We start from the raw sequence: 25,916 nt of genomic DNA, 5'->3' as shown, positions 1-25,916 counted from the left end.
ATTCTTCAGAAATTCTTTTAGGATTTTCTAGGGGATTCCGTGGGGCAACTCCTAGAGGAATCCCTGGAGGAAATATTGGGGGCAGACATTTCTAGTGGATTTTTCCTAGAAGAAATTTCAGGCGGAATTGCTGGAGGTAATTTTGGAAGAATTCCTGGAGTATTTACTGGAGGAATTATTTGAGGAATTTCTGAAGAAATATATGAGACTTCCTGGAGGAATTTCTGAAGGAATTATTGGAAGATTTTTTGAGGGAATTCCTGAAGGAACTCATGCACGAATCTTTGGAGAAATCCTGGAGGAATCTCTGTAGATTGCAATAAGAATTCCGATCAAAATGTTCTATCTAGGAGTTCTGACATTCTCCGAGCACCATTAATTGTTTAGGATCAAAATTCTTTCACAACGACAATATTTTTTTTTTCTAATTGATAATTTTCTAGATATTCTCCATTGTATTTGATACGTTTATAAACTTTATAAGAGTCGAGATAATGACTTGACATTTAAGATTCCTATTGCCTTGAAATCATTACCATCCGAAGCCTTCTCTAGAATCCCAATATGAAGTACTTGGTGATGTTGGCACCACAACATGTTGAAACCCCTACTTGGGAATTCATATTGCGTGTAACACCATCATTCTATTTTGCACCATGATCATACATATATTGCACCATTATTATAGTGCCCCCCCTAAGCAAGAACCCTGCGCACGCTAGTGAGAATTAGGCTGACACAAATTTCGATTTTCTCTTATGTCACCCCCCAAAGGGGGAAATTTGTTGTCGGAATTCGACATTTTGAGGGGGACAAAAATAAATTATTTAGGAATTGAATTTTTTTAAAGTGAAATTAGAGTCGCCGAGAAAATTTCTTAACAAATCCGTTGAGTTTGGCGATTCTGCCCAGTTGTTTGGGTAATTTTTCATCAAATACCTTAATTATTTATCGCCCCCCCCCCCCCCCCCCCTGGACGAGTCAACGAGTAAAGTGACAAAAGAAGAAAATGAGATTTGTTCCGGCCTTACTAATAAAATAGTAATTTTTCTCCTGAAGCTATGCGCCAATTTTGTACATTTCAAACCCCATTAACAAATTCCCCCCCGTCCCTACCTCATAACGCTGAACTGCTGCTGTAGTTGCTGTTGTTGCGGGTGCTGCTGCTGTTGTTGCTGTTGCTGATCCTTCTTGTCCGAGCTCTGCTTGCTGCTGGTTTTGCTCGTCGACGCCACCGACGACGAGTCGGAATCAGACGAAGTGTCGGATCCATCGTCCGAATCGGACGACGAGGACGAAGACGACGAGGACGACAGTGGCGACTTGCCGGGTGGTTTCGATTCCACCGGCGGCGTGCTCTTGACCGTCGTCATCGCGCGACCCCGTTTGCCTTGGTTCTGTTCTCGATGCGATTCTTCGATTCTTCACTTCGCGTAAAACCGTTTGATCCAGGACCGACGGTAATGAACCGATTATCCAATATTATAATTGTCCTGAAAATGAAACGAAACCAGGAAAGGGTAAAATTAGAAGATGTTTTTCGTCGGTTTAAAACTGAGGGTGAGATCAAAAGCGAAACGCGAAATTTGCATCGTAATGCAGTTAGCAGCTAATTGCAACCGAGCATAAAAGAAAGGAGAAGAAATAATAAAACAATGAACGAATGAAACCGGTGGCAAAAGTATAGAAAACAGACGATAAAATAAACCTAAATATAAACGCGAATGAGTTGGTAAAAGTCACCCTATAATACCGTGCATGCAGTCGCCCAAAGGCTACGCAAACATCATCCATCAATGGTGCAAAGGTGCTCTTTTATCGCGGTGGCATCAAACAGCTGAATTTGCTGTTTTCCCTTTTTTCTGGCGTTTGGCGGCTTTTATTAGCAGTATGTATGTAGGCGAGTAAATGTCAATGTGTTTTGTTGATGTTGGCGGTTTTTATGCGTTTTACGATTTTACCGTTGTCGCCAGCTAAGCATATGAAGGTGGCTGAAATCCGGCTGCCATTTAGGTTCATAAAGTGTGGGATTTCAAGTTCATCATGCTTATTCCTTAGAATATGATAAAAACGGTGTAAAACCACGATGGGCCCCTTACTCTCCTAGGGACTGTCAAGGACCAGTAATAACATCTTCAAAACTCTCCAGGTGCCTATCACGTGCATAAGTCGACGATGGCGGCCAAGCAAGGCCATGATAAACTCATATTAACCTTCACGTGCCCGATCCCCAATAACTCATTTTCAAAATGCTGGCATTTCGACAATTTTCATGCGATTTTTTAAAGCGTTCATAAATTTATGCAAGTTTATTATTAAGTGGCTATGCAGTGCCGGATTTAGAGGGGGGCCAGGGGGGCCAGGGCCCCGGGCCCCCACATTTTAGGGGCCCCCACAAAATTCAACTTCACGAAAAAAATGTAAAGCAAGAAAAAAAAGTAGTGCAAGAAATGTCTCTTGATATGTTTTTTGTCATAAGAACTTCGAATTACTGTCTACTGGCAAGATGTATGTGATATGTTGTGATTCTTTTGAGTAAGACTGCAACTATTTGTCCATCTATTTATAAAATTTAAATTTTGCCTCCAAAATATATTAACATTTCTTTTTGTTTTGCATTTGCTTAAGAAAAATCGCCGGATATCCTGAAAAAAAAAATGTCAACTAAATTCTAGAAGAATTACAAACAGGGTTGAAAACCATCTGTTTCGTCACCGACCAACGACGAAAAATTAAAAAAGTTCGTCAGCCAATAAAACTCCATCACTTGCATCATCATCAGCGACCGACAAAGAAACCACGACGAGGATGAACCGAAAATAAAACAGGGAGCTTAGTTTTCGTCATTCTCTTTTGTCTCCTTTTGCAACGACGAAAAACGAACATGCATTCGTCACATGGCATCCTACTGCTTACGGAAGGCGAACCAGTCAAGCTTTTATTGACGATTTAGCCACGGTCTATTCGAGCTGTTGAATTAGCTCTGTTGGTATGCTTGTTGTGCTGCCAATCTGAAGGTTTTTGGTTCGATTCCGAATGAAGACGTGTTTCATTTTTGCATTTTTTTTTTTCTGATCAGCCATTCCCGTGAGGCTGATTATTCGTTCGCCTGCCCTGTCCGATGCAAGCCACTCAACGAAAATGCCAATAAAGAGAAACGACAAGACTCTTTCGTCGCGACCAGCAAACTGACTGACGGTGTTTGAAGAAAAATATTCAAGAGCTGCTGACTCAGTGACGCTAACTTTTTATTACGCGTTGTCGTCAGTGATTATGCTTCAGCTCCGATGACTATTAACAACCCTGATTCTAAACATCTATAAATTACAGTTACATAGTGACCAGACGTCCCGGATTATGCGGGACAGTCCCGGATTCAAGCTGAGCGTCCCGCATTGTCAAGTGTCCCGGAAATGTCCCTGATTTCAACAATCGCTAAACTATTTATTTTTATTGACGAATACGAAACTTTTTCAAGATTCCAATACGAATCTTCCAGCGATATACTGAAAAAAATGCAATACATACTAACCTCTCTGGGATAATTCTAGAGGGATATTGTTGATTTTTTTTTTTAAATTTACTTCTACGGGATTTTTCCTGTTTTTTAAGGATTTCTTCGAGAACTCTTTCAGCTACTCATCTATGAATGCCTGAAAAGAATCCTCAGGATTTTTTTTCCAAAGCTATTATTTTGCAGGGATTTTTAATGCATTTTTAATATTTTTCCAAGATTCCCGTCAATAGATCCAGGGGATTTTTAGAAATGATCAAGGGGTTTCTATGAAAGTTACAGTTTTGTCAAAAACTCTTTCCTAAATTTTCTCCAGCAACTTCTTTCAATGTTTGAACAGAAATTTGTCATGATAAAATATTATGGCATTTAAAAAAAATCTATAAATTTTTAGAGATAAATTTCAGGAAAACAAAAAATATATGTAAATTTATTCACAAGGATCTCTAAACTAATACCAAAAGAGATCTTCAGAGGAATTTCAATTGTACACTTTCTAACTAACATTTTAAGGACTAACGACGTGGGATCCCAGTACAAAATGCACCAAACTCAAAAAGTAAACGTCTGACGACAGTATAACTTTTATTTTGCCCTTGTTCAGTTGAAAAATGCTTCAAGTAAGTAGAGCTGGCTTTATTTTCACGAGATTTGTGTGCTCGAAATCGTGAGTCGGCTATTGTGGCGGCCATGTTAGGATTCTAATAAGCATGTCTTTAAAACATCCTTATAAACTATGCAGGGGCATAAATTTTCAATTCCTTTATGTTATTTTTTTGTTTACTATTAATTTAAAACTTTTTGTTTCATATGTATATTTACTATCTTACATTATTGCATTTTTTTTTTTCAATCTGGGGCTTTGTTTGCATTATTTTTATTTGATAAACATTAAAAGTTTTAGCTTTTTTCTAAAATTTTAAAGTTATTTTTACTTTTCTATTAGTTACGCCCGTAACCAGTATTAAGATTTCTTTGAAAATAGGGTCACTGTATCATTGAAAAACTTACAATTTTAGTTATGTAAGACTGTGTCCCGCATCAGTGCAAAATATATCTGGTCACTTTACAGTTACAGAGTAATAAAGTTCCTGCTAAATTTGTTTATTTTTTTTTTCAGTCTACTGTTGAATTATTTTTTACAGGAAATCTAGCATAAATTACAGGCAGAATATAATAATTATTGTGAAGAGTTTCAGTGCAAACTTTTTGAGAACATGGCTAAAAACTTGTAAGGTTTTCTGCTTAAATTTTTTAAGAAATTGAATAGAAAGCTTTTATTGAAAATGGAGTGAAACATTCCTTCAGGAACTTATCATAAACTTCCTCGAAAATTTCTTTAGCATTTTCAATAAGAATATTCTCAGTGATACCAGAGTAATGTGGAAAATTCTTTTGAAAGGAAATTTCTTGAACATTTCAGCTTTAAATTCTTGTAGTTTCTCTATGAACTCTGGCTAGAATTTCGACTAAATCTGGGATCCAATGCGGCGAATGTACTCTTGAAAAGAATTGTTTACTTTATATAATTATCATTACTTTCACGCTAGAATTTTAGGTCTGTTATAAATAATTCAATGGAAATTGACATTTTTCCTAGTTCTGCTTATTGTTATAGATTCACAATCTTCCACTACTACATTAATACCTTAACTAAAATATTTGCAAGAAAGATTAATATGTTATAGTTGTTATATGGGCAAAATTTATCTTCTTTATACAGGGCCCCCACAACGCTGTGACCCCGGGCCCCCACATTTGTAAATCTGGCCCTGTGGCTATGTAATATCCGGATCCATTCTGGAGATATTCCGGATTGTACTGGGGTCAGATGGGATGGTCTGTTTTGCCAAATGACTATAAAGACATTAAGTATGTCACGCAAAAAGGGGGAGGGGAGGGGGGGTCTGGAAAGTGTGACAAGCAATGTATTAAATATAGGAAAAACCCGTACGCGGGAGGGGGAGAGAGGGGGTGGAATATTCCGATTTTTAGCGTGACGTACTAAATGGATACCCCCTAAAAGTAACTAATTCGTGTGTTATTGTGTTTTAGAGACCTCCGCGGAGCCTGTTTCAGGTGTTCCGGAACAGCCACATCAGTTGATACATACATCAGTCAATTTTTTCTGCCCCATTCTCTCGAAATCATGAAGATTTATACTTCATGTTTTGCTTGCAAACTAGAAATGTCCCCGATGACACCCCCGTGGAACCTGTGCGGGGTGGCCATATTAGTTGATACAGACTTCAGTCTATCGTTTCTGACTCAGTCATTCGAAATCATGAAGATTGATATGTCGCACGGCATGTTTAGGTTGAAAACCAAAAGTGTCCTCAATGAGTCCCGCGGAATCTGTCACGGGGATCCGGATCAGTCAACTTATTCAAACCTGATTATCGCCGTTGTATTTCACTGTGAGCAATACAAATTTCACTGAAAATCGATGGTTCAAACACAATAACAAACGAAATAATGACTTTTAGCTTTTTTGGCAACCTCCTGACCCTAACACAATCTGGAATATCCCCGGAATGGTTCCGGGTATTGCATGGCCACATTAGTATAATAAACTAGCACTAATTTATGATCGATTGAGGGTAACTTAAAAAAAAAATCGCATGCAAATTGACGAAATGCCAGCATTTTGTAAAAAATGATCTGTTGGGGGTCGGGTACGTGAAGGTTGACTGCGCCAGCGGCAGGTACCATGAAGCTGAAGGTGCCGAAGTCTTGCAAGACTGAGGCCTTCGTACTCGTTACTCTGAAGGGTACACCAGACGCGATTGATTATGACAAACAATTGCAGAAGCTTGCGGAGCAGTCATCAGACTCTGACTAGGCGTCCTTGAAAGCTGGGAAGGGTGGGCCTGAATAGACCGGTCCGTCCAGGGTCGAAGGAAGTAGGCCAGGCCTGCCCAACCTTTTACGGCCGCGGGCCACAGCCAACACTCCATACCAGTTGACGGGCCAGAAATTGAAATTCGACTATGAAACACTTTTTTCAAAAACTTCTCTGAACTTCTGAACTATTGTTTAAAAAATTTACATTTCTTATGAAATTTCTAAGAATTTTTGAAGAATTTTGCAGTTCGTTTTAGTAAATAGTATAAACCATCCTAGCATGGGCGCACCACGCTGGCGTAGAGCATGTCTTGTATGTCTTTTTTTTTTTTTTTTTTTTTTCCTTCTAAACCATAGGGGGATAAATCTGCTCATCAGACACCCTAACAGGAAGGTTAGGGTAGTGTGGGGATGAGGCCGTCTTCTACAATGCCGGTAGAAGCCAGGACTACTCTCTCCTCGACCCACTAAAACACATTCCTATGGTCGCCAAACCCTACGTCTCTCCGGAACCACCAAGAAGGTATTGCTTCAGAGAGGGGCTAGGCTGATGTCTTGTATGTCTGGCTGGGTCATATTGACCCCTACATCTTACTTGGCTTAAGAAAGATACAATGGCATTCATAAAGCAGGATCTCAAGCTGGTTCCTATTAATCAATGTTTCTATGTTGTATCTTATGACAAAAATAGAATCTCCAAATTCTCGTAGAATTCAGATTCGTATGCTGTTTTTATTTTGTTAAGTTGTTTTACAATGTCAAAGTGTTCTCAAAAGTTTACAAGTACTTTCACATTGCCATAATCTGATGATTCCTCGCAATCTGTAAATTAAATCAAGTAGATATACTTTTTTAAATACGCACTAAAATATATTTTTTTTTAATTTTTTTCAAATTTCACTTGGAAACGAAAAAAAAATACTCGAAAATATTATTTAAAACGCCAAATTATATAATTTTTCTTCCTTCGTGCCGCGGGCCGCACGAAATGTCCTCGCGGGCCGGATCCGGCCCGCGGGCCGTACGTTGGGCAGCCCTGAAGTAGGCCATGTGTAGCAACCACGGGTCAGAGGAAAAATTCCCCCTTGGATCCTAGTGGACAGGCAGAAGAAAAAAGGAAGCAAAAAGAGGACCAACAGAAACCAAAGCTAAGAGGTAGGTCAGGTTCCAAGCGCGAGAAGGGTGATTCCTCGTCAAAATACTCAGAGGTGTTGAAGGCGACGAGCAGCGATGTCAAGCTTGTGGATCTTGGAACCGACGTGACGTACGCAGTATTCGACGCACTCGTACAGGTGAAATCATCGTTGAGCTCAAGCGCGATGAAACCCGCGAGGGCACCGGAAGCGAAAGCGACTCTAAAGGTCTAAAACCTGGACGAGATCACGTACACAACACAAAGAAGCTTGTCACGGCACTACGGCAACATTATGAGGTGTTGGAGGCCACCGCAGCCTGGTTGGGCTGGTCGGTATGTTCGCTGGGCATACACTAGTCACGATGTGGAGATGAAGGCCATAAGACTTAAGGCTGCTCAAATCCTCCTCTCAAATGCTCGATTGGTTGTGGGAATGGTAGGTCCAAGGTACCCGACCCTCAGCTGACAATTCACAGTGCAGGTAACTCAGCTAAACCTGAACCGCTATGACGCTACTCAGTAACTGCTATGTCAGGAACACGCTGTGTGAGGATGAATAACGCCATCATAGCGAATCTATAGGTACCGAGCTCCCGCCGATAATGGCAACTTGGTCGCGGATGGGTCCAAAATGGCGATGATGTGGCCAACGGGTAAATACCCTATCCTCAATTGTGCTACTTCTAAAGTGTATTATTGCAACATAAGTAGACACTTGGCAGCTGACTTCATATGGTGTTTCTTGCTTGTTGTGCAAAGTGAGAAAAACTCATCTATCATTCTGGTTCTTTGTGATCAAATAATTGACCTTAGGATAATTCCGTACTTTAGAAAATGAGATACAGGTATTCTTCGATATAACGTACCCTCGATATAGCGAATTCGATATAACGTACATTTTGCTTCGATATAACGTACAACATTGAAAAATTTTATTTTTCCCACGAATAATCCTTAGATAAACTACGAAATCACTCAAATCAATGTTTTGTTGCAGCATTAGCCTTGTTACCCAGATTTAGCGCAATTTGGGGAAAAATTTAGTGTACGTTATATCGAAGCAAAATGTACGTTATATCGAAGCACAAAAAACAAAATGACTTTTTCGTCAAAACTCAAGTTTTTCATTATTGGTTTTGTGAATTTCACCGAAATCATTATTTGGGATTAATTTCACGTCGAATACATCAATACTAGCATAAAAATATTAAATTTTTCTCTGCTTCGATATAACGTACAAAGAGAAAACTTTTTTGTACGTTATATCGAAGAGTACCTGTACACGGAAAAATCTCCAGAAGTTATACATACTGAGATATCCTCCAGGAATTTCTCCAGAAGTTTCACCGAGAATTTCTGTAGGCGTAAAACAGTGAATCCCTTTCCGCGGTGAATTTCTCCAACAGTAGTTTCCCGGAGGAGCTATTGAAGGAATTACAGGTCGATCTCTTTTGGAACTGTGGAATTCCAATTGCTGCTCGCGGGGGAATTGCCGTGCTCAGTGCCGCACGTCTGATGCGTCTGATAGTAGACCGAAGAAAGAGTACGAGTCATGTGGCCAACGATGCGCTGGTCGGTCGCGCATAGACAGTTATGCGTTATAGACGTTACTCGGAAGGTGTTGCGCACCCAGTCAACCAGTAATCGTATAAGAAGTTGCATAAGATGATAAAGTGAAGGCTATTTGCGTGCATGTCTCCATTTAAGCGCATGTAAAGTGTATGCATATCGCCTCCACTTTAACATCTTATTCAACTCTTATACGATCATTTATTGGCTGGGCACTGTCCGTTAGCAGATTGAAGCATTATTCTGAGCACGTGTATCACGTACCACACAGGAACTGCTGGAAAATCAATGAAAAAAAAATCCGGAGGAACTATAGAAGGAGTTTCTGAACGATCGCACGAAGAAATTTCCTGAGAAACTACTGAACGAAATTCCAGAGATCTACTGAAGAAATTTCTGCTAGAGAGATTCTTGGTAGAAACCCCCATACGAATTAGCGGTAGAACTCCTAAGATGCTTCCTGTAGAAGTCTTTGAGAAATTCCTGGTGGAATGCTTTTTTTTAAACTTGAAGAAAAAAGCGATAGAGCTGACTTCTGGTGAATATCTTAGAGGAATTACTGGTATAACGCCTGATGAAACTTCTACAGGATTTCCCGGTGAAACTTCTTAAAAGTTTCTGTAGAAAATCTTAGAGGGTCGATAAAAAAACCCTAATTATTCCACCTAGCGGTGATGGCGCCTTTCTCGTGGCTTCGAAAACACATTTCAACACAACTCAAGTGACATCCCAAGTAACCACAAGCATTATATCATTACACGAATTAGACTGAATATCAACCTTTGCAATGCAAAATGCAGTAATTCCATACTTCTCATGCACTAATCCTTTAGATTGGCATTATCAATGTTTTGATGCATTACATTTTTTCTTTACATTAGGGTGCATTAAAAGGTGATATACGATAATTCAATAATTCAACACTGCAAAAACTGAATAAATGCAAGGTACAAACTAGCAAAGGTTGCTTTAACAATATAATTGTAAAAGCTTGACTCTAATGGTAAACAAATGAAATCAAGAAGAGTGAACAACTTTACGATCTACTCTAGCGGTCTTCAACACTTCTGGTTTGACTCCCGACCCGGCAACAAAAAAATGATGGTTAAAACATTCATGTGGAGGGCATTAGTACTGTCGATAACGAAACGGTGCTAAAAATAGATTTTTGTTTTGGTTTTTCGTGATGCACGTATTAAGCATGTGCAAATGCAAATGTACAGCACATGCATTTATGTCACTTTAGCAATGGCTGTCAACGTGCTGCAATATGTGGCACTAATTTGATTTCAGTCGGGCCCTTTTCGACTTTAACATTGCTTCAATGAGGTGTTTAAAGTAATGCAGCATTATATACACAATTTTAAATATAAATGTATGGCAACATTGATGCACTTATATGTTGATATGTTGATGAATATCGCACTTTTATAGAAATCCATTTCATGGCATCAGAGATCATATCGTTCATCCGGCTTCTTGAATGTTGAGTCACCATTTTGGATTTAAGTCCGGCAGCTTGAAATTTCTGGTCGCCATTTATGGACTTCAGAATTTTTTCCCATACCAGATACTCCCATATTGAATGGTTTTAGAGCCAAACACTCCATTAAACAGTCGCCATTTTGAATTTTGAGACGTCATCTTGGATATTCTGGTCGCTACTTTTAAAAGACACGGACACGTTCAATGCTTTCAGTGAGCTATTCGCTCTTTGAAAGAAGCACGACACTAGACAACGGACTAGCATGCAACGCCCAGTGGCAGAGCCGAAAACTTTTTCCTGACAGCTGCGGTGGGAATCGAATCCACGCCCCTCAGCACGATGCGACTAAATGCTTAGTGACACTAGCCGCACGGCCACGAATCCACATCAAACTTTTGAACTCAGGTTGTAAACCTCCATTAAACAGTCGCCATTTTCAAGTTTATATCGCCATATTGTATTTTGAGACGCCATCTTGGATATGTTGGTAGCCTTCTTGAATATTTTAATCGTCTTTTTTGGATTCCAGACTTCTTCCTAATACTAGATATATCCATAGTGCATGGTTTTAAAGCCTTAAACTCCATTAAACAGAAGCCTTTGTGAATTTTGAGCTTCCATCTTGGATTTTAGACCGCCATCTAGGATATTCTGGTTGTCATTTTTGGAGTTCAGACTACTTCCCCATATCAAATGTATAGTAGGTTGTCCCAAAATTGAACATAGTCAAAAAGCTTGGGGGCTCACCCTGCAAATGATAGCTAAGGGTGTTAGAAACAAACTTTTGTATGACGGCAACTTTAAGAAATGACGCTTAGAGGTCGCCCCGGGGAGATTTTTGAAAAATGGCCATTTCTCGTAATAAATTTCAAACAAAAATTTTTTACCGTACAAAAATTGTCAATACCCACCATTTTTATATTTTTTACAGGTTGATATAGATCGAAACTACCTGGGAAAAATTATTAACGACATGTTTTGCAGGTAACTTTTTGATACTGAATTTTTGAATTTACTAAAATTTGTCATTTTTTGATATACTATGCATTTTATCCATCATTAAAAGTATCTCACCCTAATGCTAATTTAATACAATTTCCATAAAAAGATAGGAAATTTTATGAGGAAAAACTTTGCCGAAGACAGCATGGCGTTTTTTCTATCCATTTTAGAGTTATTCACGATTTACTTTTAGGTGAAATTTGAATTTTGGGTATTTTCCTAAAAATGTCACATAAGATCTTCCCAAAAACACATACAAAGTGAAAAATTACGTATGCTCAACAAGTTTTTGTTTTGATTGTGTCAAGGAATTATGGTGATATCATTAATTGATTTTTAGGTTTTGTTATTCAATTCCTTCATACAGAAATTAACTAGCAGATTTCTAAAAAAGCTTGCTCTCTCGAAAAGCTTCCTACTGCCTATGGGTTTTTTGAAGATATTCTCTACTAAATGTTGAGCCATATTTTCGCGTTTATCTTACTTTCCTGTTGATTTTTTCAATTATTTCTTCGCGCGAAGACGTATTAGTCCCGGACCAGTGAAACAGCCCAGAAAACAGTAACAAAGCAAAAAAAAAGGCGAATCCTCCGATCCATCCCAAATTCAAATAGCGGTTACAAACACCTTTCGTAAGATTACCAATTTTTGTTTAATAAGTTCCAATTCAAGACATTCTAAAAATTTTTGACATTTACTTACTTGAACTATCTTATCAACGCCGAAAATAAGATACACCGAGGCAAATTGAAACGGGTGGGATGAGATGAACCAGCGAGTTAACCTAATGTCGCAGACAGACGTTCTAGCTCGAACAAATTTATTCAAATTTTCTATATAAATTTTCACTAGCGACACCTAGGCAACCGATTGCCACAGTGCAGTCGCGTGCAGTTGACAGTTTGAGAAACCACGTGCTTCCAGCCGCTTACTTACCACCCAATTCACCACCCTCCGAAAAATAAAATCAAAACAAACACTGTCAAAATCATTCCCACATTTGCGTCACATTCACAAAGATTTCTCAATGCGAGTGAAGTTCATCCAAATGCAGTTTTATTCAAGCAAATCTATGTAAAATAAAAATAATAATGTGTAAAATATTTTACAAGAGTCCTGCACTTATTTGTGCAAAAGATTTTAGACATTAAATAAAAGTCATTTACTCTGCACAAATTATGTGGAAACATTATTAGCGTGCAACACGTGCGGTCTTTTCCCGCCATCCGGCTGGAAGACGACCGTGGTGACAGTTGTTGGTCGCAACGCACATGTGGGGCAGCGATTGAATATGAACGTCGCTAACGCCATCTGTTCGCTGATTGCCACTTGGCAATTTGTGGCGGCCATGTTTTTTACACAAGCTGCTGAGTCAAACTTGAACGTCTGTCTGCGCTAATGTTATCCAAGGTTCGAACAATTAGATTACCATAACACATACACGGCATACAATAAGACAAGGCAGGCTATTATTGGTAAACAACAGTTTTGGACGTAAACATGTGACGTCATTTTTTATCGTCCTATATGTTGATCAAATTGATAGGGACTACTAGATCGTTTTATTCATGCCTTTGAACGATTTGAACAATATCATTGAAAAACAAAAACGGCATGTTTGCGAAATGTATCACCTTTTAAAAGTTATAGAAAATGTGCCGTGCGTTTGATTGTGTATTATGCTCATATAAACCATTGTCAGGTCATAACTGTTAAAAATGTCATGGAAAACTGAGGCATCTCAAAATGGTCCCTAATGATAAAGTTACTCGCTAGAAGGTACCTTTCTATATAAAAAATGGATTTGTCAACGGAAGCAAACATTCAATAAATGATATCGTAATAATTTCTTAACACATTCAAGACAAAAACTTGTTGAGCTTACGTGATTTTTTACTGTGTATGTTTTTTTGGGCAGCTCTTATGTGACATTTTTAAAAATATACCTAATAATTCAAATTTCACCAAAAAGTAAATCGTGAATAACTCTAAAACGGATAGAAAAAACGCCATGCTGTCTTCAGCAAAGTTTTTCCTCATAAAATTTCCTATCTTTCTATGGAAATTGTTTTAAATTGGCATTAGGATAAGATACTTTTTATGATGGGTAAAATGCAAAGTATGTCAAAAAATGACAAATTTTAGTAAATTCATAAATTCAGTATCAAAAAGTTACCTGCAAAACATGTCGTTAATAATTTTTCCCAAGTAGTTTGGATCTATATCAAGCTGTAAAAAATATTAAAATGGCGGGTATTGACAATTTTTGTACGGTAAAAAATTTTTGTTTGAAATTTATTACGAAAAATGGCCATTTTTCAAATATCTCCCCGGGGCGACCTCTAAACGTCATTTCTGAAAGTTGCCGTCATACAAAAGTTTGTTTCTAACACCCTTAGCTATCATTTGCAGGGTGAGCCCCCAAGTTTTTTGACTATGTTCAATTTTGGGACAACCTACTGTATAGCCATATTGCATGGTTTCAGGTCCTAAAACTCCATTAAACAGTCGCCATTTTGAATTTGGAGACGCCATCTTGGATGTTTTAATTGTCATTTTTGGACTCCAGACCCTTTATTGTTTCGATTGTACTATTGAAAGTACAATCCTAAAAATCATAAAATTTTGCAGGCATAATATACACATAATACACTACCTTCTGTGAAAATTTCATGAAAATTGGCAGAGAAATTCAAATGTTATGAATAGGCAAACATGACACATGAAAAACACGAAAAGTTTTTACCAACACTCACCCCTATCAACACCAGTAGTTTTTAAACGAATTGATCAAAGTTGATGAAATTTTTCAAGAAAGTGTTTCTATAAGTATCATAACTGCTAACGAAATTTCATAATTATCATCACAGAACTTTGAACTGTAGCGTAAAAGAATCATCTGATACGCGAATGAAAATTGGTCATGATTGTACAACGTCTGTTTGTTTTTTATCCACTGTTAAAAGTAATGCATCGATTTTTATGAAATTTGGCAGAAATAATAAACATACACCAAAGAGTTCGCGATCAATTATTTGACCAATTTTGCCGATTCATTACAGAACTACAACCGTACTTCTGTGTCCCGATTATTGCGGATACCGGCTTTATGGCCATTTCTACTGAAATGGCCATAACTACGGAACGCCTTGACCGATCCGAACCATTCTTAATAGCAAACAATGTGGTTAAATTCTGGTTTGATTCGAGCTATAATCCGAAAAATCTGCCAATGGGAAGTGCCTTAAAAATGAGTGAACTATTTTTGCGCACAGACATACATACATACACACTACAGTGGGTCGACGACCCACAGCATCCAAAACAACTGTGCAAAATTTGGAAACGTTGCGTATCTGTATTCCGCATTGCGATTGAAATTTGTATGGAAGTTAGTATGAGAAAACGTATTTTTTGGCATTTTACTCAGAAGTTGAATTCTTTTGTCTAATACAGGTATACCTCGATTTAGTGGACCCTCGATTATATAGTCCCTCGATTTTATGTACGTCGATTTTATGTACATTTTACCTCGATTTTATGTACATTTTTTTAAATGGTAAAATTTTTATTATTCAATCAGATTAAAACTTGCAGTTTATATCATGGTGACTTATAATGCAGGGGTTTTCAGCCTTTTGACACGCGGAGCACTTCATATCAATAAGTTGTTTTGTGGAGTACCCATATTAGCGCCAAAGTATACCTCATGACATACTTAGTTTTATATATTTACATTAATCTCAAACTTCCCTTTCTGCCCTCTTATTTTGTTTTATAAATATATCGGGCTTTGTCGATGATGACGATAAGCGGAGTATATGGGGTGAATCTCTGGGGATAGGTTTTACAGATCCCTTAGCAATAACAATATTGCTGGCGGATGCATGGAACAACTTTTGGAGAAATCCCTGCCGAAATTTCTGAAGTAATTCCAGTAATATTAAAGAAGTCTCTAAAGATATTTCCGAAAGCATCGCTAAGCAAATTTCATAAGAAATTTAAAAAAAAGGTAGCTTGAAAGAATTTCTAAAAAAATGAATATTTTAAGAATCCATAGATGCATTTTCTGAAGAAATACTGGAAGGAATACCTGGAAACTCCTAGTGGAATACATACAAAAAGATGTAGATATTTTTGAAAGAAAAGCCTGGAGAAATCCCCAAATAAAATTCCTAAACATTTTTTAATGAACTCATGGAGGAATCCATAGAGAAATCCTTAGAGGTACGCATGGAGGAATTTCTGAGAAAATACATTTCTGAATAAAATCTCTGATGAAATCTCTGTGTCAATTTCTGCAGGAATCTCTGCAAGAATGTCTTCCAGCTTTTCCATAGAAATCCTCTGTAGAAGTCTGCAAAATCTGTAGAAAAAAATCTGAAGTAATCCTTGGAGGATTTCCTAAGACTTTCTTAAGAAATCCTGGGAGCATTGATTTGATTTATCTTTATTTGAGAGACTTTCAGCCCTTGGCTGGTTCGTCTCTATCCTTGGAGCAATTTCCGGAAGAGAAATGTCTTGAAGGAATATCTAAAGATACGTGAAGAAATTTTGGGAATTTCCTCAACAATCTCTTGTAGAATTCTTAAAGCAATCCTTGGAGATCCATGGAGGTGTTCTTTAGAAAGCATCTGAGAAAAAAAGAAGGAGTTTTGGCCTTCTGATACTCAATACATCCGCAAATCAAATTCAAAAAAAAAGTTTATGAAGTATTTTTGAGAAAGTTCATGGAAGGTTTTCTAGATGAATGCTTTGAAAAAAATCTGGAGGAATCTGGAGAAATCAGAAGAAATTCGTAGATGAATTTGTGGAACAACATATGCAAGATTTTTCGAATCCATGCAACATTTCTGAAAGCTGTCCGTACAAGTGTTTCTTAAGGAGATCTTGGAGAAACTAAAGTCTAAAGGATTCCCTGGAAGATATCGTGAAACAATTCTAACTGAATTTCCTTAAGAATTGCTTTAAGATTTTTTCAGGCACTCGTGAACGATTTTTTAAATGAATCCTAGGATGGATTTCAGCAATGGTTCATGAAAGAATAATTGGTGGAAGTTTTTTCAAAGAAATTCTTGTAGAAATTTGTTGAATTTATTATTAAAGCCTATGGAGATTTTCTGAAAGAACCCTTCGAAAAATTTGTGAAGAACCCCCTTGAGTAGTTTCTACAGGAATCCCTGTAGAAAATTCCCGAATGGATTTCACATTTTTTCTGACGGAAATTCAGATTCAAGGAATTTCCGAATGATTTTTCGGAAAAAAAATCTAAAAAGTCTCGAAAAAGGTAAATCTCTAAAAGATTTTCTGGAGAAATCCCTAGGGAAATTTCTACAAAAATCATACACAACTGTTTCTAATACTTGTGGAGAAATCCCTGGTGGAATTTCTGAAGGAATCTCTGAATGCATTGTTGTAAGAATCCTTAGATGAATTCCTACTCAATTTCATGGATAAGTTAATGGAAAAAGTGGAAAAATTTCAGAAGTAAATGATGAAAAATGCTTTGAATGAATTCTTTGTGAAATTTAAAGAATAGAAGGAATTTATAAACAAATCTCTGTAGAAAATTTCTGAATGAATCCATGGAAGGTTTTTTAAAAGAATCCGTGAAGGATTTTTTGGCCGAATCCTCGGACAAGTTTCCGAAAACAAAAATGGAAAGACTTAAAAAAACCCTGAAGAAATTTTTGGTAGATTTTTTAAAGATAACTCCTAAGGATTTTTCAAACGAATGCCTAGGGAAATTCATGAATAAATAACTTGAGGAATTTCTGGGAAATCCCTGGGCAAATTTCTCAAACAATCTCTGAAATGGTTTGTGAAAAGTCACGGAGGAATTGATGAAGCATTTCTTGCAAAATTTCGGTAAATAATTCTTTGTAACTCTTCTGGAGGAACACATGGAAGATATTCTGTAATATTCTGTAACATAATGATTTAATGTAGGATGTTGTAATCGGAGACCGTCGTTACAAAGTTGGAAGTTTTATTTACACATCAGAATTGTAAGAAAAGGCGACCGAGCAGATAACGGCACAAATCTAAACTACTCATACAGAAAAATCGTTCGGCAAATACAGCACATCCAATAGCCACACTCTATCAAGTGTTATGAGTTTTATGAGGGCTTCGACTGGATGTTTGATCGATGTTTTGGGTGGCTTTCTCAATCTTTAAGTCAAGAACGAATTGTTTTCTAGTCTCCCGACGTTGTTTCTGCCGAAGGGTTTTGGCTTGTCACGAATCCCTTAATTTCCGAAGGAACCCCTTGAAGAATTTCCGATGGAATCCCTGGAACAATTTATGAAGCAATTCGTAAAGATATTTCAGGGTAAATAAATCTTCAAAGACATTTTCAAAGGAATCCCTGAATGAATTACTGATTTTATTTGTTTTTTTTTTGGGACATTTATGCAAATAACGTTATTGTATCCATTGCTCAAAATATTGGCTTTTGAATGAACCATACATAGTTTTGGCGACAAAAGATACAGATAGTAGTGGTTCATTAGTTATTTAGCGAGAATTACTAATATATACCAAAAACTTCGAGCCTTTGATCGAAAATTCAATTTTCATGCAGTATTCATATGTTTTGGTACATTTTGGTATACAATTTAAATAAAAAAAAATAAAAAAAATTTGCTTCGATTTTATGTAAAATTCGATTTTATAGACATTTCAAAAATAGAAATGTCCACTAAATCGAGGTATACCTGTACTATGTAACTAATGACGTTGAAGTATAGCCTAGCATATGCCGAAAAACTTTGCCGAAAACCGTTAAGTCATCCGACGCTTGCCAAGAAAGTTATTTGCTTGGTATTCTAGGTCAAAAATTGAAATTTTATTAGGTATTGATGTTATCCCTTTACATGTTAAATGTTAAGCACCACCGGACAACTTTTACGTTATAACTTTTTTTTACATGTGTTGGATTACTTTGCGGTCCTCGGCAAAGTTTTTCGGTATATCCTAGGCTATACTTCAACGTCATTAGTTAGATCGTTTTAGACAAAAAAAAAATCAATTTAGGAGAAAAATGCAAAAAAGCCAAGAAAAAAGCACGTTTTCCCATACTAAATTCCATACCAATTTCAATCGCAATGCGGAATACGGGGACGCAACCAATCGCTCCAAAATTTTGCACAGTTGTTTTGGACGCTAAAAGGAATCGAAAAAGCTTTGTTCCAAAAAATCGACTTCGTTGACCCAGTCTAATACATACATACATACACACATACAGACATCATCTCAATTCGTTGAACTGAGTTGATTGGTATATGTGACTTGAACCTCCGAGCCATCTATCAGAAATTCGTTTTTTAAGTGAACATATATCCTTTCAGTACACTTCGGTGTACGAGAAAGGCAAAACTCGGTTGAAAGTCCTAGATGAATTCCATGTAGAGCGCCCATAGACATTCTTGTTGGGACTTCTGGAAGATTTTTTAGTGGAGGTCCTAGAGGATTTTCCGGTGAAATTCTTTGGGGTGTACCTACCAGTGCTGAAAATGCCATTTCGACACATCTAAATAGAACCACATCCAGCTCATTTTAGAAGCTCAACCTGAGAATATGGTATATAAAAAACTTGTGCCGCTAGACCAGTTGTACAAGAAAGTCACCGAAAGCCCCCTCTTTTTTGAATCTATCTATCTATCTATATATATAAAAATAAGTTTGAAGTTTCTTTGAGGCAACAAAACTCAAGAACGGATGAACCGATCAGCTTGACTCTTGCACAGTTCGGTTCGTATTCGTGTTGACTGTGTTTATATGTGCAAAAAGTTACGACAATCAACTATAAAAGTAAGAAAATTGGTAAATTACTGATTTTTATGAGCTGGGAAGGAAATCAACATGATCGAAATGAAACCAATCTAGAGTGCGGTGACGTTATGAACTCTACAGTTGTCAAACCACCACAGCTTGGCAAGACAACGTTTGCCGGGATAGCTAGTATTTAATATGTATTTTTCAAAATCTTTATGAGACCTGGAATACGTGCTCTTCTGGATTCAAATGACACAAAAAGAGAAACCTCTGAGTTTTAGCCAAAATTATTGAGATTTAGAGGACGCGCAATCGCTTAAAATCAGAAGGCCGGCTCCAGAGGCACTTTATCCTCCATTTGGGACATTTGTGCCAAAGTTGAATTTTCGAGTAATAAAAAGATGTTTTCACTTCAAGTGCCATCACTTTCTCAATTTCAATCGATTTTCAATCTTTTTTTTATGAATTTCTAACAAATTAATTTTTAAATAAACTCGTAGAATATTAAAAGTCACGCAAAATATGAGTTTTTTAAGATCCAATTTATTTTTTTCTTCTTTTAACATTTTTTTTTTATTTTAGACTCCTATAACTTTTTAATCGTTTAACCAATTTAAATTTTTGAGCTTGTTTTTGTAGATATTTTCGTTGCCTAAGAAAGCTGTGAATAAACTGTACCTTTACAAAATTGTTTCAAAATGGATAAATACCAAAAACCGTTCAAAAACACATATTTTATTGGAAAAATAAGAATTTTGGCAAAACTTTAATTGTTTTCATGCTTAGTTTCGGGCTAAAAGCGAAACATTTCTGCTAAATAATCATATGGAAGCCTTAAACTTCAGTTTTTGGAGTGTTCTGAATCTAAAAATATTTTCGAGGAAAAAGAAATTGAAAAAAAAATCCTCCAATGTGTTCCTTATCCCTAAATATGATGCTAAGTATCTGGTTTGGAGTGAGAAATTGCAAATAATCGTCAAAAACTCAATTTTTTGCATGAAAAAAAATCATGTTTTGGCAGTTTTTGGTGAAAAGTATCATAAAAATGACTACTTTGATGAATAGTTTGTTTAGGACAAAGATAGGCAACAGAAATATCGAAGTGTAGAATTAGCTCTAAATTAAAATACACATTAATAAAAACAAAAAAAAAACAAAAATATCTACAAAAGCAAGCTAAAAGATTTGAAATTGGTCAACCGGTTGAAAAGTTATCGGACTCTAAAGCTAATTTTTTTTGTTGTAAAAAGAAGAAAAAAATAGATATTTAAAAACTCATGTTTTGCGTGACTTTGGAAAAAAAAAATGTTTTACGAGTTTATTCGAAATTCAATTTGTTAGAAATTCATAAAAATAAAATGGAAATCGGTTAAAAATTGAGAATTGCACTTGAAGTGAAAACACCTTTTTATTACTCGAAAATTCAACTTTGAAGCGATTGCGCCACCTCTAAATCTCAATGTTATTGGCTCAAACTCAGAGGTTTCCCTATTTATGTCAATTGAATCCAGAAGAGCTTACGAATTCCAGGTTTCAACAACTTTTAAAAAATAAGCCGCAGACTATTCCACAGGTATTCACTGCGAAACTTCCTGGAAGACTTTCTGCTAGAGCTCCCAGCAGTATTTCCGATTAAACTTCTAAACGAATTTACGGTGTAAATCTTAGAGACATTAGAGTGGATCTTCCAGTTGTACTCCGGACGAACTTCTAGAAGATTAATCGGCGAAACTGTTAGATAAATTCTATCAGGATCTACTAAAGGAATTCTTGGTTAAGCTGCCAGAGGATTTTCCGGTAGAAATCCTAGAGGATTTTTCGATGGTAGTTTGAAACAAAATTTCAACTAAATTCCCACAAGTATTCTTGGCGTTACTCCTGTTATGAATTTCCTCGAACTCCTACATGATTATACGTTAGAACTACGAGAAGAACCCTTAGTAGTCGGGGCCCGTGGCGTAGTTGGTCACACGTTCGCTTCATATGCGGATGGTCATGGGTTTGATTCCCAGCCCCGGCACTTGCAATTTTTCGTCAGTTGCTTTTCCCCCGAGAGCAACTGACACTGACCCTCTTCTGAGCCCCCATGGCTCAAACGGACCCGGATACCTGGACATCGGCGAACTGCTACTCATAATGGACCCCCAATCGGACTGGAAAGGAACAACGGCCATCCATCATCATCCTTGTGCTCATCATTCTACTAGGAACAAAGTAGAAAAAGTGAAAGCAGCAGAAAGGCAAACCAGTTTGATAAAGTAGAATAGAATCTAGGCGCTGTACAAAATGTAAGTGCAGCTGTCAATTGAAATTGCTCACGTAGTGCCCCAGTGGACAATAGAGCTGTTAATTAGGTTAAGTGATTAGGAAAAAAAAAACCCTTAGTGAATCAAACTTACACGAGAATTCCTGACGGAACATCTCTAGACATTTTAAGTGTATCTTCTAAAGGAAAATTGCGATGGAACTTCTAAAGAATTTCCCTGTGGAACACATAGAGACATTAAGGAATTTTTGGGGAAATTCTTTCTGGAACTAGAGGAATTTTTGAAAAGATTTTCGGTGCAACTTCGAGAAGAATTCCCCGTGGAATTCCCGGTAAAATTCTTACCGGATTTTCCGATGAAACTTCGAGAAATAATCGCTGCAACTCCTAGAGAAATTCTCTTTGGAATTTCTAATCGTAGAAGTTCGATTAGAGATACTTTCTGTAACACCTAAGGAAATCTCTGGTTGAAGAATTCCTAGTGACAGGAATTCCTGAAGGGACTCCTATAGGGATTCCCAGTCAATCTCCTAGAGAAACAATCAATGAAAGTAAAAATAAAACATTTGGTGGTACTCCTAGGAGAATTCATAACGAAATTCCTAGAGAAACTGGTAGAGGATTTTCTTGAGGAACTCCTGAAGATTTTTTCGTTGTAACTTCGAAAACAGATGTTCCTCTAGAGGGATTTCTAGTGGAACACCTAGAGATGTTTGAACGTGTTGAAATCGAGGCGGTTAAAGAATTCGTGTACTTGGGCTCACTGATGACCGCCGACAACGACACCAGCAGAGAAATTCAGAGACGCATTGTGGCAGGAAATCGAGCTTACTTTGGACTCCGCAGAACTCTACGATCGAACAAAGTTCGCCGTCACACGAAGTTAACTATCTACAAAACGCTGATTAGACCGGTCGTCTTCTATGGGCACGAAGCATGGACCCTACGTGCAGAGGACCAACACGCTCCTGGAGTTTTCGAACGGAACGTGTTGCGTACCATCTACGGCGGAATGCAGATGGAAGACGGGATTTGGAGAAGGCGAATGAACCACGAGTTGCATCAGCTGCTGAGAGAACCAACCATCGTCCATATCGCGAAAATCGGGAGGCTACGGTGGGCGGGTGACGTCATCAGGATGTCGGATAGCAACCCGACTAAAATAGTCTCAATTCTCTGGTGGCGACATGTGCCCTTTCGTTTGAGCCAAAGAGATCCAAAATCGGACAAGGTACTGATTTTTGCGAGCTGTCCAAAGTTTGAGGGTCAAAAACGACCCCAGGGTCTTATTTGTAACTTTTTTTTTCAGAGACTAAGGAAGGTTGAACTGATTGAATCATAAATAATGCAACAGATGGTCGTCGACTGAAACGACCTTGACGTTTAAAGAACCCCAGCCCAGCCAGGGACAGGGACTTACGTACTCACTCAGCTGAATCTATTATCAGACCGAAAGCAATCCCCAATCCAAAGTCCTGATTTGATTTATTACTCCGGTCCCGTCGTCGGTGCCATAAATTGTCACACACTCGACACCAGCCCGGAACGAAGCATGTACCCGCCTCTCAAGAAGAGATCTACCAATACAGGCAGCCATCCTGTATCCTTGTCTCCCTTGTCTCCAGAATCGGTCTTTTCCACTTGTTGGGTCGTTTCTTTCACATCGGAAGAAAAAAATATGAACGACCGGTGATTTATCAAGCAGTGCACATTCTTGCTCCCGGCAAGGCCTGCCGGCCTGCCTATTCGGTGGATGGTGGTGTGTAGCTTAGGTAGAATTAGTAGTGTTGTGGACCCGACCGACGAAGCCGCTTCTGAAGATTTATGTTTCATTTCGCACGCGGAGCGAAGAGCAACTTTCCCGGCTTCTGTTTCTGTTGTGGTTCCTTTTTTGATAAAGTTGTTTGTTGCCTAGGGGATCGGAAGAATTTAGAAATGAGGACGATTTTACGAGAAGATGCTGAGATTTTTGAAGCAGGTTACCTGGCAGGTTATGACCTCCTCCAGGGATGTCACACTGACTGCCGAGATCGTATTTCATTCGGCTGTTACTTAATCGAGTGAGTCGGGTAAAAGGGGTCAAAGATTTTTGTTTTGAAGAGTAATTGTGTGGTTTGTATAGATTGCTCCTTTGAATTAGGAGACATATCATATAAATTAAGTGTTGTCATAATTGAACGATTGTTCTAAGATTATCAAGATTCAACGTATATTAAGAATAGTAAGGCGCCGTCCACAAATTACGTAACGCTCTAGGGGGAGGGGGAGTATAACCGAGCGTTACGGTCCATACAATTTTTTTAGGATTTTCATACAAAAAAGCGTTACGGAGGGGGGAGGGGGGTCAAAAATTGCTGATTTTAGCGTTACGTAATAAACGGATGCTGCCTAATACGTGTAAGTTGTATGCAGAGTAAGGGCCCATATAACCGAAGCAGTAAGCGCGCAGGTATATTACAAGATCTTACTGACAGTAACGGTTTCGATTCTCGTTTAGTCCAGGAACTTTTCGTTAAGGAAATTTCCTTCTCTTCCTTGGGCACAGAGTATCTTTGCGCCTGTCACACAATATACAAATGCAAAACGGTCATTGACAGAGGAAGCTTTTAGTTAATAAGTGTGGAAGTGCTTATAGAACACTAGCTGAGAAGCAGGCTTTGTCTCCCAGGTGGGACGTTATGCCAAGAAGAAGCCTTTAGATCTACTAGCATAATCCAGCAAATTCCATCATACCAATATCATATAGAAGATGCTCCTCTTTTCCCTATCGCTCTATCCGAAAGCAGCGCAAAAAGGTCGTCGAACCTGCTGCTGCGATCGCGTCTGTTTTCTTCGTTCGTCGCTCTTGCATGCATGCGGTGCTGCATGCTGAGCTGCATTCATGTTTTGCGCCGCGCACTTATTTAGACACCTTTCTCTTTCTTCCCGCGTAGATAGTAAGTAGGTTCTCTACCCACACTCGCTTGATTCAGCAACCGAATGCAATCTGCACTGGCACTGCACAGTGCACAATGCGTTGTTGTCGTCTTTACTTTCAGCAGGTAGAGAGCAGTGGCAGTGCATCTTAAAATACTCTCGAACCAAACGAGAGCGCGCGCGTTTTCAAAATTCCTCGCGTTATCTCCGCGCAGCCACCTCCTTCGCTTCGCATCGCACTTCATCGTCGACCCCGTCCGCGTTCCGTTCGACGACGTTGGTTGTTTTGGTATATGTAGTTTTATACCCCGCATCTTCATCGTCCAGAGCTCAGAGCTGGCGCTGGCTGTGCGTGGATGAGTTCGATTACGGCAAAGAGCGCGCGCTTCCCGAAATTTTGAGGCACTGACTGTGATGACGTATGGGTTTTCAGCTTTCGGAAGTTTGGAATGTCATGAACACGCACACCAACAACGCCGCCGCACCGCAAAGCTAATGGATGGCGGATGGTGGTAGACTTTCGTCGGTGCACTGCACAATGGGTTTAGCCGCTGTCCATAAACTACGAAGACTCATTTTTTGTGCATCTCAGACTTTTGTCCAAACAAAAATTTGAAAAATTGTATAAAGCGTAGACTTTCGCACACCAGGGTGCGATGACGTCACGATTTCGATTCCCGCATCTTGTGCCTTGTACCTGTTCAGGGAACTCAAATGCATTGTCAATGGTGGGACCAAATTGATGTTGGCTGCAAACAATCCTATTGGGTGGGCATACTTACCTTACCGATCAGACTAAGGCCGGGGTAGCCTCTGCTGTACATAGTAGCCGTCTCCATTCCACTCGGTCCATGGCTGTTTGTCTCCAGTTTCGCACTCTGCGTAAGGTCCGCAAATCGTCCTCCACTTGATCGACCCACCTAGCTCGCTGCGCTCCACCTTTTCTTGTACCGGTCGGATGACTCTCGAGAACCATTTTAATCGGGTTGCTATCCGACATCCTGATGACGTGGCCCGCCCACCGTAGGTAGCCTCCCGATTTTCGCGGTATGGACGATGGTTGGTTCTCTCAGCAGCTGATGCAACTCGTGGTTCATTCGCCTTCTCCAAGTCCCGTCTTCCATCTGCACTCCACCGTAGATGGTACGCAACACCTTCCGTTCGAAAACTCCAAGGGCGCGTTGGTCCTCTGCACGTAGGGTCCATGTTTCGTGCCCATAGAGGACGACCGGTCTAATCAGCGTTTTGTAGATGGTTAACTTCGTGTTACGGCTAATTTTATTCGATCGTAGAGTTCTGCGGAGTCCAAAGTAAGCACGATTTCCTGCCACAATGCGCATCTGAATTTCTCTGCTGGTGTCGTTGTCGGCGGTGACCAGTGAGCCCAAGTACACGAATTCTTCAA

The 25,916-nt window shown here is 38.6% G+C and overlaps 1 protein-coding gene across 2 annotated transcripts in view; it reads right to left on the bottom strand.

Moving 5' to 3' along the window:
- LOC109428051 (histone-lysine N-methyltransferase ash1) overlaps positions 1-25,916 on the bottom strand; it is a 69,287-nt gene that overhangs the window by 30,066 nt on the left and 13,305 nt on the right. For both annotated transcript variants that reach the window (XM_062857226.1, XM_062857227.1), the window contains exon 2: positions 1,117-1,493. In XM_062857226.1, the coding sequence (XP_062713210.1) occupies positions 1,117-1,373 (257 nt within the window). In that variant the 5' untranslated portion in view covers positions 1,374-1,493. The remainder of the gene's footprint in view (positions 1-1,116; positions 1,494-25,916) is intronic.

Source organism: Aedes albopictus, chromosome 3 (assembly GCF_035046485.1).
Source record: "Aedes albopictus strain Foshan chromosome 3, AalbF5, whole genome shotgun sequence".
In the NCBI taxonomy this organism is placed as follows: Eukaryota; Metazoa; Arthropoda; class Insecta; order Diptera; family Culicidae; genus Aedes; species Aedes albopictus.
Note: the sequence above shows the minus strand (reverse complement) of the source record. Positions and strands in the feature narration are given on the sequence as shown.